The sequence below is a fragment of the Perca flavescens genome, chromosome 3, assembly GCF_004354835.1.
Source record: "Perca flavescens isolate YP-PL-M2 chromosome 3, PFLA_1.0, whole genome shotgun sequence".
NCBI classification, from domain to species: Eukaryota; Metazoa; Chordata; class Actinopteri; order Perciformes; family Percidae; genus Perca; species Perca flavescens.
In genome coordinates this window covers 27969293-27985536 of record NC_041333.1, presented here as the reverse complement: position 1 = coordinate 27985536, position 16244 = coordinate 27969293, and the positions used below count along the sequence as shown (strand labels likewise).

General features: G+C 40.6%; 2 protein-coding genes across 2 annotated transcripts; both read right to left on the bottom strand.

Annotated features, from left to right (window-relative positions):
* Positions 1-91: 91 nt before the first annotated feature.
* On the bottom strand, positions 92-6322 carry LOC114552781 (DNA ligase 1). The gene is made up of 6 exons (XM_028573832.1): positions 6176-6322; positions 4500-4540; positions 4334-4403; positions 3847-3912; positions 2601-3598; positions 92-1742 (listed from the first exon to the last, which is right to left on the bottom strand). Exons 1-6 carry the CDS (start codon positions 6219-6221, stop codon positions 1674-1676), a joined length of 1290 nt encoding a protein of 429 aa, XP_028429633.1. The 5' UTR covers positions 6222-6322; the 3' UTR covers positions 92-1673.
* Positions 6323-6878: 556 nt separating this feature from the next.
* Positions 6879-15947, bottom strand: sars2 (seryl-tRNA synthetase 2, mitochondrial). The gene is made up of 16 exons (XM_028573662.1): positions 15649-15947; positions 14122-14217; positions 13932-13961; positions 13167-13307; positions 12612-12666; positions 12464-12527; positions 12059-12164; positions 11897-11944; positions 10606-10714; positions 10294-10339; positions 10117-10204; positions 9817-9929; positions 9530-9623; positions 8898-8990; positions 8738-8803; positions 6879-7391 (listed from the first exon to the last, which is right to left on the bottom strand). The coding sequence occupies exons 1-16, from the start codon at positions 15922-15924 to the stop codon at positions 7251-7253; spliced, it is 1566 nt and encodes a 521-aa protein (XP_028429463.1). The 5' UTR covers positions 15925-15947; the 3' UTR covers positions 6879-7250.
* Positions 15948-16244: the final 297 nt, after the last annotated feature.

Here is a 16244-nt window from a genome sequence, read left to right as displayed (position 1 = left end):
TTACAAATGGTCTTTTTGTTATAATTGTTTGTTTCCTAATGATCAAAATGTCATCTATGCCCTTATGTACCCCCCACAGACATTTCCTACATCTTTCTTGCTGGTTTGTAAGATACAGTTTGTGGAAACAATTTTGCACTAAAAAAGAAAAAGAAAGCTACAGTACATTCATTTTTTTTTCATTTTTATCAAGTGAACAAACATCTCATCTTTGGAATAGACAGTAATGAGCTCATCCGTGTTGACTGAGCTTGTGTGTTATTAGCACTACGTGTTAACACAAGTTGACCAACCGGCTACTTTGACAGTGTTCAAATACATAAATGTATTGTAAATCTTGGCTGTGTAGAAAAAGAGAGATTATATCTGCTATATGAGTACTCTATGATGCACTTTGATAAAATATTAAAATACATTAAATCATTCATTATTTGGCTAATTATTGCATTCACATGTGCTCTAGTCTATATTGTGTTATTGCAGTAAGGGGGCCTCCAATGGTAACCCTGTTTATCCTGCAGCATGTGCATTTCTACCCAGTGTCCTCTAGGGGGCGCTGTTGCTTCATATTTCCTATGACCTTGGCTTATAGACCATGATATCAGATATTTACACAAATTACATGACAACTATGACAACTGTGACGGAACACTACTGAGCATTTATCAGTGTTATTGTCATTGTCACTGTTACCAAAAGACAACAAAATGGCTTTAGTGACTCCCTCTTCCCTCAACTCCTCCTTGGCTTGTTAAGATAAGAGTGCAAAGCTGGCTGAGAACCTGAAGTGACACTTTCAGACCTTGTAAGCTCTAAGTACATCACATCCTGTGGTCACACACTAACCACGCACAAGACAAACTCAACATCTGACACAAGTGTCCGAATTTCAACGCTGTGTTTTGTTCGTGTCACCCTGGTTCATCACAAACAGTCGGGTTTTAACAGTGCGACAGCCAAATGAAACACAATCCCCTGTTTGACTTTATCATCAAAGAAACAAAGAGGAGGAAATCATGACTTACTCCTGTGTAGAAATATCAGTAATACATATTGTTAACAGTCAGAAGGGCAAGAACAGCTTACACATAGTTATCAGTTATTGCACAAAATAGATATTGAAATACACACATTACTTATAGTAGGGAATCTGTTTTTCCCACACCGTGGAGGATGGTACCTTCGTAGAAAAGAAGCGCTTTTTGCCAGTATTCATGATTTCAAAAGACGATGGTGTTTGTGTGGTTGGCAATCTGCAGTCAAAAACAACATTCAAATAAAAGTGCTGAATGCTGAATGGAGAGAAATCACCTGTCTACCTTACAAACAGCATTTACAGGTACCGAGACAGGGACACGAGTGGAGATGGACACAAATATCTTTTAGATTCTCAGGAAAATGTGTCTCTTTTTCATTAACACTCAGACACATTTTCCAGGCAATCTTTAAGCATAAATGAAACAGTGTACAGTTTCTACTTATGTCCATTTACAGATTTACATCTGAAGACATTTCTCTGAGTGCTGTGGGGATTTGAAGGCTGTAAAATGGTGTGTGAGCTGTGTGAGTGTGAGCTGAATGTGTGACTTTGACTGCAACAAAGGATTTTGTCAGTCTGTTGTGTGTGTGTTTGTGTGTGTGTGTGTGTGTGTGTGTATGCGTGTGTGTGTGTTTTATCCTCTGCGAAGCTCCCTCAGCTCTGCAGCGACTTTGCGCAACTCTGCTTCAATCTCCAGCAGCTCCTTTGGACAGAACAAATGAGAATATATGACACAGTATACAATAATCCAATGCAATGTGTTTCCAGTCCAATACAAGACACATGGTAATGCTTTAGATGACAGCCTGCAAAAAAAATTTGAAAATATTTTGTACACATGGGGTACCTGCTGGTACGTATGTGAGGGCCATAGAAATAAATTGACTGTAAATACTTTTTTTAAATATATGTAAACTACCTGTTACATATTGAATATGTACTGAAAGGGTAAAAACTATAATAGCATAGAAATAGAAATCTTCACAATGGTAAATATTATGGAGAGCTTCCCAGATGTAGAGTAAAGTGTTGCATTCTGGGTATGGGGATACTAACTTCGTTGTTGAATACCTATGGATGTATTGTTCATAATAATTATGCTAGTGAGCCAAGGCTATAATGGATGTCCATTTTGGAGCAATACTTATTATTATTAATTTTTTTTTAAGATTATGTTTTGGGCTTTTCCGCCTTTAATGTATAGGAAAGCTAGGTGAGAAAGGGGGAAGACATTCAAGAAATCGTTACAGGTCGGACTCGAACCCTGGACCTCTGCATCGAGGCACAAACCTACATGTATATGTGCGCCTGCTCTACCAGCTCTACCAACTGAGCCAACCCGGCCACTATTATTATTATTATTATTATTATTATTATTATTATTATTATTATTATTATTATTATTATTATTATTATTATTATTATTATTATTATTATTTAGCTTTATCCAGAGGACTCCAACTTCAGTTCTATGCCACCGATCTTCAAACAAATGGTGTGTATTCGACCTACTGTCAACATTTTGACATCTAACTTTAAGACACGTTATTTTTCGACATACCTCCCCTTCATCTTCTTCGGCGTTACCCTCCTCATCATCTTCCTCCTCCTGCCCGTCCTCATCCTCTCTGACATATTCATCCTCATCTTCCTCGTCCCCATCCTCGTCATCCGCATTCTTGTACCTCTCCCGCTCAAACTGCCGCGTGGCTTCATCGCTCGCTTTCTCCATCACTCTCTTCTGCAGCGGCTCCTTCACCTCTGCAGCCGCCAACGCCTCCTTCTTGACTTCATTCTCTGCTTTCTCGTCGGGCACCTTATCCTCTTCGCCCTCCTTCTTCTCGCTCTTCTCCTCTGCTGTCCTCTCGTCCACGCCGTCCTCTTTCTTGCCGCTGTGCGTCTCCTGCTCCTCCTCCTCCTGCACCCGTTTCATCTTCCTGACGAGTTCGTCCAGCTCCTCCTGCTTCTCCTTCCTCTCCCTTTCCTGCTCTGGCTTGCTCTTGCTTTCCTTTCTTTCTTTGAGCAGCTCCTTCAGCTCCTTCTCCACCTTCTCCCTCTCCCCCATCAGCTCCACCTCGTTCTTCTTCCTCTCCTCAATCCTCTGCTTCTCTTTGTCCTCCGCTGTTTTTCCCTTCTTCTCTTGGTCCTCCCGTTCCTTCTTTTTCTCCACCTCTTCCTTCTGCTCTGTCCCAGAGCCTTTCTGGATCTCCCTCTCTTTCACCGCCTCGTAGCGTTTCTTCTTCAGCTCTTTCAGCAGTTCTTTGAGCTCTTCATCGTTCCGCTCCTCCTTCCCTTCCTTGGTGATCTCTTCAGCTAGCAGCTCCTCAAGCTCCTTGGCTCGCTCTTCTTCATTGTCCCTCCCACTGTCTTCGATCCGGGGCTCCTCCATTATCTTCTCCTTGGTGTCATCTGCCTCTGTCTTGTCTTCTTTCTTTTCCTCTGTCTCTTTCGGGAGGCTGGTCAAGTCTCTCTCCTCCTCTGTCTCCTCATCCCCCTGCTCGAAGTCGCTCTCATCATCAGCCAGGTTGTAGTCATCCTGCTCCTTGTCGTCTTCTCGCTCTGCAACAGTCAGACTGCAGTAGTCAGTGCCATGTGGTGTTAAAATAGTCAGTGCTATGTGATGTTAAAATGCATGAGTACAATTGTGTGAAGACATCACTTCTCTCACATAGGGACTTTAAAAAAAAAAAAAAGTCCTTGTCTTGTGCGTGACTTTTACATTCATTTGATTCCACCGAAAATAAATGAAACACCAAATCAGACATGAGATAAAACAACAAAGTGTGCCAATGTGCATTTGTGCGTACCATCACCAGCCAGCCTCTGCAGCTCCCTGAGCAGGCCCTGGTGTCTTTGCACTTCATCAAGTTCCTCTGCAAAAAATAATGACACACATGCAATAATACGTTAGCGCACCAAGAACAAAGTACAAAATCCCAACATTATTATCTACAAATGTAACTCTGTTTTATCCAACCAAAGACCCATCACAGATTAGATGATTGTACATTTCAGCAAATGAGGCAAAAGACAAAAGAATCTTGTGATAGATGAATTACCGTAGTTCACTATTTTCATGTAATGTTATACTGAAAGTTTACCAATCAAACATCTGTAACCTGTCAGAAAATACCCATCACAATTCACCTCCAAATGTCTTGATTTGTCCTGCCAACAGTCTAAAACCCCAAGCTACTAACTAATCTACAACTAATCGAATAGCTCTTTCAGCTCTAAACACTAGCCTACATACTGCTATTTCTGTATTGATGAACAGATACTTAGAGATGTCACCTGCTAGCTGTGGGTCACACTCATGTTGAGACCCGTCTTCGTTCAGTGTCTCCTGAATAATACATTCAACCTAAAAGCACAATACAAAAAAACAGACACAATTACTGGTCGAGCCATTGAAATAATAATGAATGGTGGGGAAACTAAAAAAGGACTTGTTTCTGACCTTTGCATCATTAAGGGGTGAGGTAACTGGCCGGCTTCCCACTGAGGCACAAAACAAGGAAGGAGATACAGAGAGAGTAGGGAGAGAGATGGAGAATGGGAACACAAGTCAGTATATTTAGCATTTCTGCAACAGCAAAAGCTGTGCCAAAGTGTGTTAGAGAGCACCACAGATGAACTACTTTGTTTACTTAGCAAGGGTTTTTCCTGCACAGGCGTGGGTGGAGCTGTTCCCTCATTAAGGTAAGCACAGTTACCTGGTAAAGCAACACAGCAAAGAAGCTTAACCCCCTCTCTCTCTCTCCCTCCAGGATGCAGATATTCTCAAAGGCTTTAGCACGCACACAGGTAGTTTCCCACCAGGGCTAAATCAGTCACCAATCTCCGCCTGCCAGCAGATCATTAAAGGCACATAAGCTGTGGCATCAGTGCCTTTTCTCACGGCGATACATTGAATCTAACATGACATACAATTCAGCTTGCTTTTCTTTCTTTTTTTGTTATGTATTGGGAAATCTGGCTGAGGTACAAGATGATGCTATGCAATTACTGCACCATCATTTTGTCATAATTCTAAATGTCAAACCGTAATATTTCGGTCAATTTAGAAATATTTGTTTTAGTTTTCTGGCAACACCCTCAAAGCAAATTAAGTAAATCTAACTTAAATAAAACAATCATATTTACAAAAAAGATTTATTGTAATCTAAAACAACAGTACAAACTCAGGTGCACATAGTGGGTGAGAGATGCGCAATAATGAGTTTATAATTAGATTACTCCTCATGTTGGCATTTAATTGACGTCTGCAGTGGCATTTAGTGGTATAGTTACAGCAAGAGTGATGATTCTGTGGTAATGTGTAAAATTGTAAAATGTAGACTAGTGCTACCAGATGTAGGCCTACTTCGTTAGAGCGGGGTCTGACAATTAGGCTATTGTCTTCACACAGTGTGACAGCTAAATAATTTAAACCCATAAACAGTAGGCTGTATGTAGGTTACCGCCGGTATACTGCATAACACAGCTCGTAACACCACTGCAGACTAATATACGCACGCCTCCGTGAGAGACAGACAATCTTCTGATTCTGACACTATAGTAGCTTGCACTTATTTTAACTAATTAACACGTTTTAACCGCAGCTGGCGCATGTCACCACGTGCATCACGTTTACATGTGCGCTGTTCCACTCACCTGTGCGGAGCTGTAATTTGCAATTATGTTGTTTAATAGGACTGTTTGGAGGGGGGGGTCAGTAACACTAAAATATTTGTTTAAAAAAAACGTCCAACCCAACCAGTGACAGCATCCACAGTCCCGCAGACAGTAAATGGAAAGGTAGGCGCAAAACAAATTATGTAACAACGCTTTTGTTTAGCCTATTAAGTCTAAACCCCTGAGGCTTTCGCCATTATAGTTAGCACGCCTTATGGCTGCTCCATAAAGTATTCTTTTAACGCTCTAGTTTTGTCTGTTTATACCATGTTATAGCCTACAAACCGGTAAGAAGAATAACAAGGGCTAACGTTACAGTTGAGGCAGTGCGGGCTTGTCACCAGAGCAGCCTGCAGAGATGAATACACTCGCATTTTCTACCGTCATTTCACACCGAGCGCCCAACATAGGCTACTGTATACACACTGCAGCTCTTTAATGAATGTGATAAATGCTTACCTCCGACGGCAGCCCAAAGAATAACTGCGGTTATCAGAATTCCCATAGGATCCGAAAAGTGAGGTTCCTGCAGGAGATAATCTTGAAATAACGGGCTGGATCTTCTTCACACACCCGCCGAGCGAGGTGGAGCCGCGGAGCTGTGTGTACGTGTGTATGTGTGAGCGTGCGTGTGTGTGTGTATGTGTGTGTATGTCAGGTGACGACTTGAGACCAGATCAGAGCCCAAACCGTGTTAAGGTGCCAGAGATGTCAGTTGTTCTTCCTGTACTTACAGTATATAAAACGTGTAATCTGTGTATCTCAGGCATGTTAATGCTTTTTAAAGCTAGCCCGTTAAGAGGGCTTGAGGGATGCATACATAGAAAAATTAAACTTCTCTGCAATTCCAATCTATTCACATCCCACTAAATATGCTCAGTGAGAATATTATTATAAAAGCTTTTATTGTATTTGCACAGCCCATGCAAACATCATCACCTCCCCATGGCTGCTGGTTTATTACTTCGTCACATCAATTATTGATACATTGTAACAGCTGGTATTAACAGGCCTGTAGGCTTATGTCACATCTGGGAGCAGTTTCTTTCTGTGCTACATCTGCAGGCCCCCCTCAAGGTCACAATGTCATTCAGTATGTTTGCTAATGTATATAAAAATACTGGGAATTAGAAAAACACAGTCAGTAAGCAATATTGCTTACTTATGAGACAGAAATGAAAGACGTATCTTTATTGGTTATTCCTTATTATGGTCCTCATGAGCTGGACAAGACACATCCATGCTAACATTCACAATTTCATGGCCTTTGACAAAAAAAACACAAATATATTTACAGTGACAATGGAACTGATGGTAAGGTCTGATCCATCGCCTTAAAACATTGCTGCACTCAATTATAAAGTCAGACTGTATTTCATTTAATCTGAAGGACTATGGAGATCATTAACAACAGACATACAACAAAATGTATGAAACTTTTGAGTGTTAAATATCAACTTTCTTGTCTGACTTGATGGTTGAATGTGAACTGGCTCCCACCTCAGGCGTTTACAGGTGTGTGCTCGTATTTGTGTCATCTGGTCTTGGGAGCAGGCCTGGGTGGTCGACTGGGCTGGTTGGGTCCGATGTATTTCAGTGGAGTGTACTTTGGCGTCTCGATCACTTCTAGGCCCAAATAAGGCTGCAGGGCCCGGGGGACACGCACTGTTCCATCCTTGGGAGATGGAGAAAAAAGGACGGAGACAAAAGAAACAGCAACAAAAATAGCATCATTAATAACACAGTGATGTTAAGTCCGGTGGATTTAAAATTTCTTGAAATAAATATGTTGAAAAACATTTTGAAGTAGCTGGGTTTACACCAATCGGGTTGCAGTAAATCCCTCAGAAAATGAAGCCTTTGAATTTCAGAATTTTTTTTCTTGTATTTGACATGGAGTTGGAGTTAGTTAATGCCCATTTATTTATAGAGGATATAAAATGCTTAAATAAAAAAATGATTTATTTTTCTCTATAATAACTGAATTAATTGTTTTTCATTGTGACATTAATTTTCAATGCTAAATTAAAAGCAAATCACAACTCAGAAAACAAAGTGAAGAGGTGTACAGCATTTCATTGTTGTTCAGGAGAAAAACAAAACATTTATGCTCCTTGCACTATTGTAACGGGCATTTTACACCCAAGAAAGAGATCTCACACGGGTAAAGAAATGTGGGAATTAATGGGTCGTTACTGTACAGAATATCAAAATGACCAATGCCTCTTTTAGGCATTCCCCTGTAATTGAGTGAACTAAGCCTGTAATATTTGTTGGACAATTTCTCTCCCTCGGGAATATGTAAAACTGTTTTGCAATATAGGAGGTAATTGAAGTATTATTTCTATATCGTTAATTCAGCATTTCTAATGACCAATTTATATATTAATGTTTTGACTAACAACAATCACCAGGTGGAGCTACTTCAACACAGGTGCATGCAAATTAGGGCTGCACAATTAATCACATATTGCAATTTTTTCCAAATTGCAATATTGACTAGTGCAATATCCAAATCGCAGGGGGGGGTGCAATATTTGTTAAAGGCAAAATATGTGTCTAACCATTCTGAATGAAGTATTGTGGTGCTGCAGAGATGTCCTGGGCCTACAAATCCTATCCTACAGACTAAAGGAAAACATCTTTGTTTGGTACAGATTCTTGCAAAAATCACACTACATGACTATAGTACATTTTTATTTGTTTCAATGAAAATGAGAATGAGGATCCAAAAAAATGTATCATTCCCTCCAATATTGTGAATCATATCCCAATCGCAACATCAATCAAAATAATCGCAATTTGACATTTTTATATCGTGCAGCCCTAATGCAAATGAATACACATTTAGCCCAGTGGAAAGGGAACAAGGTAATGTTTTGTTGGAGTCGCTGACTTATGCTTTCATACTGTCTTGAATCTATTTTGTCATTCTCTATGACAATTATTTAATGCATTAAAGGTTTTCCAGGTTTTTGGGAACCCTCATGTGTGAAGTGTGCCCTAATGTTGGTGTCTTACTTTGGTCTGGTGAGTCTCCAGGATAGCGATGATGGTTCGGGGGATAGCACATGCTGTAGCATTCACCTAGAGGAGAAAAAAATAAAAAAATAAATAAAAACATTATGGAGATGGTATACTGCTGTGAACTAAACCCGCAGGATTGTACAGCAGTGCTTACTGTGTGGGCGTACTGCAGGCTGCCATCCTCTCTCTCATACAGGATGTTGAGGCGTCTGCTTTGGTAGTCTGTACAGTTGGATCCACTGGAAATCTGATATATATATATATATATATATATATATATATATATATATATATATACACGAGAGAGAGAGAGAGAGAGAGAGAGAGAGAGAGAGAGGGGCAATCAATGGCTACAATAGACAGACCTTGTTTGAATGGAAAAATTCTATCATCTTACCCCATTAAACTTGACTGGCATTCATAGAACATGCAGTACCATCATCATCTTTACCATTGTCTTTTTTTTATTAAACAGAAGTTATTGACTTTCATTCAACCTTTCTAAGCAGTACTGGTTTTTTTTTTTTTCTCAACTGCTTGTGCAGCATTTTGTAGCTAAATAGTCTAAATGTCCCTTGCATGTTTGGGCACCCTACAGACTTTTGATTGACAAAGGAAGGGAGTCACTAATGACGGAAGGCATGTTTGTTTGTCTATTATCACAAATGAACATCTTTACATTAGTCACAGTCAGCAGATACCCCAGTTGACATCCAGTCATTTCCTACGCATCTGACTTACAATGTCAAAATAATGTAAGTAGGTAACTGATATAATGGGACTGACCTCTCCATAGCTGTCCCTCCCAGGCATCCATGCTTCAATGTCATACTTTCGGTGTGCTGGAGGACCCAGTTCCTGTGTCGGCATGTCCAGCACTCTGAGTGAAAACGCACATAGAGACAACTTGGAGCTACAAATAGAGCTTCACACAAATATTCTACATATGTCAAATTTATTGGATGTATGAAACAACAGGGCGACTAAGATTGTGACTCTGTGTGAGAGAATTGGTGTGTGTGTGTGTGTGTGTGTGTGTGTGTGTGTGTGTGTGTGTGTGCGCGCGCGCTAACCTGTAGTGTAGTTCCAGTGCAGAGAACATCTCTTTCTGCAAAGAGACAAACTCCCCCAGCAGCTGAGAACTCTCTTCTCCTGTCTCATCTGCTGTTACTCCAAACATTTCTACCTGGATGGACGGACACACAACACACAGTTAATTACAAAGGTCATCATCATAATAAAGTAGGCACTTTATAACCTTAATAAATAAAAATCGCAATCACTTATTAACAGCAAACAAAGAGTTAGCAATACAGTTTTGTATACATATTCATCCAAGCAACTCCTGTGTCTCTAATATATGTCCCTGTAACCTTGTTAAAGTGATGTACTCTGTAGAGCCCCCATGTCTCTCTGCCCGTGTCCGTCTCTGCTCTGTAGCAGGTGCTGCTGCACACCGTCCTGCAGAGGGAGACGACAGATCATGTCAGCTAGAATTACACCAATATAACACTATCTGTAGCAAACAAGGAGTGAGGGGTACTTCTGACCTGACAGGCAGGTCCTTCCAGTTTACTGCATGATCCATGAAATAGCCTGGAGAAGAGAGGGGAACATTTTACTTGATGGAATCTACATAAGAGTGACATGACACTGTCATGATAACCTAACCCTAACTTTTCATGACAGAAACCGAATGACATGACTTGTTTAAAATGTTTGTGTGTCATGTTACTCTTATATATATATATATATATATATATATATATATATATATATATATATAGATAGATAAGTGAGAGGAACACATAACATGACATTAGTGCACATGTTTATTAACAGTGAAGAAGAATGAAGTTTACCTGCCACCCCGACCTCTCCAGTCCCAGCCAGATTGAGGTCTGGGAAACGGGCCTGGTCCAGAGAATAGACCTGAGAACGATGGGCGTTAGGCTGCATTCCACAACCCTCCTGGAGGTGGTCGAAACAGAATGATGAAAAAAATAAAAGAAGAGATGTCAGCGAGAGTGGGATATTGTTTGGCTTGAAATATGCTTTGGTCTTCAAACTGATATGTCTGAGTATTATGTTTCAAAAACATTTGATTTGATATTTAATGTATCCATCCATTCATCTACATCTGCTTATCCGGGGTCGGGTCCCGGGGGCAGCAGTTCCAGCACGGGACCCTAAACTTCCCTTTCCTGAGCCACATTGACCAGCCCTGAGTGGGGGATCCGAGGTGTTCCCAGGCCAGGGTGGAGATATAATCTCTCCACCAAGTCCTCCTCCCAGCTGGACGTGCCGGGAACACCTCCCTAGGGAGGCACCCAGGGGGGGAAACTTACCAAATGCCCAAACCACCTCAGCTGGCTCCTTTTGATGCAAATTTTATTCATGTGCATGTAAATCTCTTTTTTTTTTTTTTTTTTTAAAGGAACACGCCGACTTATTGTGAATTTAGCTTATTCACCGTAACCCCCAGAGTTAGACAAGTCGATACATACCCTTCTTATCTCCGTGCGTGCTGTAATGCTGTCTGACGGCTCCAGCGGCATCAGGCCAGCACAGAACATGCAGGTGAATGGTTCCAGCAATCCTACTGCTCCGAATAAGTGACAAAATAACACCAACATGTTCCTATTTACATGTTGTGATTTATAGAGTCACAGTGTGTACAAAAAAAACAACATAACATGAGACACAGCCGTCTTCTAACTGTAAACAAACCAGGAACTATATTCTCAGGCGGAAGAATATAGTACTTGGGCGGAGTGATATGCTCGCAGAAAGCCTGTCTGAGAATATAGTTCCCGGTTTGTTTACTGTTAGAAGATGGCTGTGTCTCATGTTACGTTGTTTTTTGTACACGCTGTGACTATACAAATCACAACATGTAAATAGGAACATGTTGGTGTTATTTTGTCACTTTTGTCACAATTCGGAGCAGTAGGCACGGAGATGAGAAGGGTATGTATCGACTTGTCTTACTCTGGGGGTTACGGTGAATAAGCTAAATTCCCAATAAGTCGGCGTGTTCCTTTAAGATATTAAGTTTAGTATCTTCCAATTATGTCAAATTGTCTTATCTTGACAACACTTATGCAAAATCAGGAATTTTCTAAACAAATGGCTTAGAGTTCTGCTACTCACAAACACTGCCCCCTTCAGCATGTCAGGTACAACCATAGGAATGAAGCCCTGCAGGAGTCAAAAAAAAAACCTCAAGTTTCCTGTTAACAGAATAATAAAAATAATAATACATTCAGTTTGCAGACTTTATACGGTATCTATTATTTCAAAACTCATGCTTACCTGTCGCTGCAGTGTGTCAAGGGCAAAGTTTTGGAGTGCAGTCTGAAGTCTGGCCCCTGCTCCCCTCAGATAGTAGGACCTGTGGCCCGAGACATGAGCTAGATGTCTGCAGAATAGGAATAGAGGAACAAAGTATAATGACCCCCCTTTCATATCAATGAACTTAATATTAGATAAATTATTATGGTATTACCATATTCACACAAAATGGCATTTTGCTCTTCAAACTTTTCCTATCTTTGCTCTGAACCTGCAAACTGACTAAACAGAAAAACTACCATCTCTTCTTCAGTTTTCTTTGAATCATATGAACAAAAGGTTCAGAAGAATAGTGCACAAACAACACAACATGTTGAATATCAAGTGGGACAAGTACTTCAAACCAAAGGTCAGAGTCCTCCTCACCGCTGCCTGATGAGACCCAACTCTTCCCCCAGCTCTACATGGCCCCTAGGCTTGAAGTCAAACTCTACAGCAGAGAGAGAGCAGATTATGATATTTGTATTTTTAAACACTTAAGATTATTATTGATCCGACACATCAGATAAATTACCTGGTTTCTGTCCAACCAGCTCCACCACCCTTGCCTTGCTCTCGTCTCCAACTGGCTGAAAAAGAAAAGATGAACTTTAGGAAGTTTCAAACTACGCTCACTTTAAGAAGACACAGTTCATCTCTCCCCAGATGTAGACTGGGTAAACCCAGCCCGATCTGCCGGCAATTTGATTTCACCCTGCAGCTCAGGCTGGGAACCTGTACGTTTATCTATCCTGCTTCCGTTACAATTTTGCGGGGACCATTCACAAACTGGCTTATCCACCTGGCACGCTATTTTACTCGTTTACATTCAACATAGCGGCCACCAAAGTGCAGCAACCCGTTGATGCCGCTGTCGCTGCTACGTCACCCAGATCGTTGGTCTGATTGGTTGAAGGACTATCTAATTGCATACAGAGTCATTTGAACTATGACTGTTGATCACGCCTCTTGTGCAGTAGAAAATACAGAGCAGACTCCCCAGACTAATGTCAAATCTTAAAAGATTGAGCTTGGTCTGGTGGTAGCCAGACTAACCCAGATGCACAGGACAAAGTGTGTGTGTCCTCACCACATCAGGGTGTGTGGCGTTTGGCAGTCTGAGTGCTCGTCCATAGTGTTCCTGATCCAGCTCCGTCTCTTTGGGGTAAAGTTGATTCAGTCTGTTGCGGATCTCTCGGCCCTTCTGCAGAGCCTGGGTGTACTCTGGAAGCTGCGTGATAAACAACAAAGACTCAGCGCTGGTCCCAAATGTGATTCACCACTAAAGAGTGCACTGAAAGCAGAGTCATAATGCCAAGATTGAATGAGTCAATAAAGTATTAAAGGTGCCCTGCCATACAAAACCGTTTTTACTTGCATTTTTTGAAATATGTTAGGTCCATATGTGTTTGTGGTATGTTGTGAATGTGAAAATGAACTGCTACCTCCTTTGTCAGCTCTAGCCACTGAAAAGAAATAAGCGGAGAAATCAGGCCAATTACAAAAGCTGGTCAGTCTGACATCATGTTGCCTGAGCTCATTACTATTCATTAGCTCGCCCAGTTGGGCTGGGTAAAGGATTCTGATAGCCAGGCTCTTATTGGCTAGCTGTTAGCCAATCAGATTCAAACAGCTTAGCTTGTTGAATATTAATGAGAACTGGCAGAAATTGAGCAGTCTTCCTGTAGGCTTTCTATAACACGCTAGAATGGCTTCGAACAAGGTAACCAAGGCATTTTTTCCACAAAAAATGTTACAGAGTCCATGGTAGAACTTCAGACATCACCACAAAGTAATGAAATATGTGTGGCATGGCACCTTTTAAAGAGTTTAAATTCTAAAGTGCCAAACTTACATTGCCAAGGGCTTTCTTGTCGTTCTTGGCCTGTGAAGAAAAGATGATTCATGTCACAATTATGGATGCAGCTTTATACTCAAAGTAGTGAAAATGAAATCACATCCATAAGTTCTATATATTCAAAACAATCAACACAAACACCAGAAAAGTGGTGACCGTGACCAGTACTGTAATAACCTTTACTGACCACTAGTGCTTTGACTGTGTCACTGATGTGTTTCTTCTGCTCCTCCAGCCCCAAGATTTCTGTCTTTACTGCCTGAAGCTCCTGCCACACACATACCTAGTGGACACACACACACAATCAATTGAAAATCCAGTAGAACAGTGGGCTCACCATGTTTTCCTTACATTACATTTTATCCACATTTAATGACAATGCTTGAATGCTTACAGTATAATAGCTATATTTTTTGAGTTGGCTTATCTTGCTTTAGCTTTGTCGTCTTTGTTTAGCTGTATGTCTGCTGCATCTTCCTATACAGTAGTTTTTCAATATACTCGTAGCCTATATACAGTATGTAAGGCTATTGAGAGATACTGATGACCTTAGTTAAATTTGCTGTGTGTCAACAAAGTTTTGGTCTGATTCTAAATACTTTATTTGCTTGTTCCGACATTTCTATGAAGCAATATTGGGATTATAGTTAGTATTATAACCTACATTACAATTTTTACACGTACTTTAACAGACTTTATACTTTGTATTGTACATCATTTCCATTCAGTCACTCAGTGTTGTGAATCTGTTACATTCCATTGTGTTAAAACTCCAAAGCCTCATCTGACCTTGTATCATACATTGTTTCACGGGTCCCTCTCTGTATCTGTGTAAACCAACCTTGAATCAATCCTTCTATCCTTTGGTGCCCCTTTATTATCTATTTACTCTCAGGTCATAGAAATGACTGAAGCAATTGTCACCATATGTATATATTCTTCTGTGTCTCATTAAACCTTCAAAACATTGTTGAACTAAACCCTGCTTTGTGTCACTTTGTTCTCAGAGTGCTCATATCGGCTTTCAGAGTCAACACACAGAAGTCAAGCCAGTAGATGTTACAATATTATTACCACATAATTGTAATTGTGATGTTCCATCCATCCTTACTGGTATTCCAGCGAAGAATTCAATTTTATTATTGACTCACCAATAGCATGTTATGCTGTAGTAGGAGCAACATTGGCTAGTTTTGCAACACTACCAGGTTGCACTCTGATTCAGTATATTGAGCTGTTGACGTCGTTGATATTAAGATGTACAGATTCAAATTCAAAGGTGCTTTATTGGCATGAAAGTTTCAATAACAATGTTGCTAAAATAAAAATACAAAATGTCCAAATATTCGGACAGTACACAATAAGTAATATGAATATACATACACAACATTACGATTGATTTATATTAATTATATATACTGTGTCTGTGTGTTTGTGTGTGTGTGTGTGTGTGTGTGTGTGTGTGTGTGTGTGTGTGTGTGTGTGTGTGTGTGTGTGTCTCATTCACTGTCCCTCAGTTGTTTGACATGTTGATACAAATTGGGCAGCAAGGTCATTCAGCTCTTTGAACTTGTTAAAATAAATATTGTATTTTACAGTCTGTGCGTTTGCTTATAAGCAGCCACACAGCCAGCTGTTAACCCCAGACAAGATAAAGTTGTCACGGCTATAATGTCACAAACAGGACGGCATTTGCAGCTAAAGGAACACTTACAATATTCCTGACATCGTCCCCTCGCAGGTCCCCCTTCCTGTTCTCTACATTTGCTATGACTTTGTCGGTCTCCTCACACACTGCTCTCATATCGAGCTCGGGCTTGTCGCTATAACCTTCACGGACATGTTCGTACAAACTGCTCCGGGCTCCGTGTGAAAAGCGGTGCGGGATGAACACGCGTGTCCTCTGCCTTGAACATTGTCTCGCTACCGGCTTTAACACAGTCAGAACGGTGCCTCCAACTCTTGCGACCATGCCGATGCAGGTCGCCATGTTTGTCTTGTGGTTAATGTTGCATTCAGGTTTATGGGAATAATCGTAATTGTACTCTGTGTGTGCTCCATAGACAGTATGGTGTGCTCTCGATCAGCCTTTCTCCATGCACTTAAAAAGTTATGCGTTTGATTACAACATTAAATGGAAGCATAATATATGATTATAATAATGACTATTCACTCTTTTTAGCCTTCCTTCTTGTCTTTTTTAAATGCTCATTGAACTATGAAGCACTTTACGTAAAACGGTCATATCTGCCTTAAATGCAGCATGAATGCGGAATTCAGTATTTCGGAAATTAAATCAAAATAAAACGA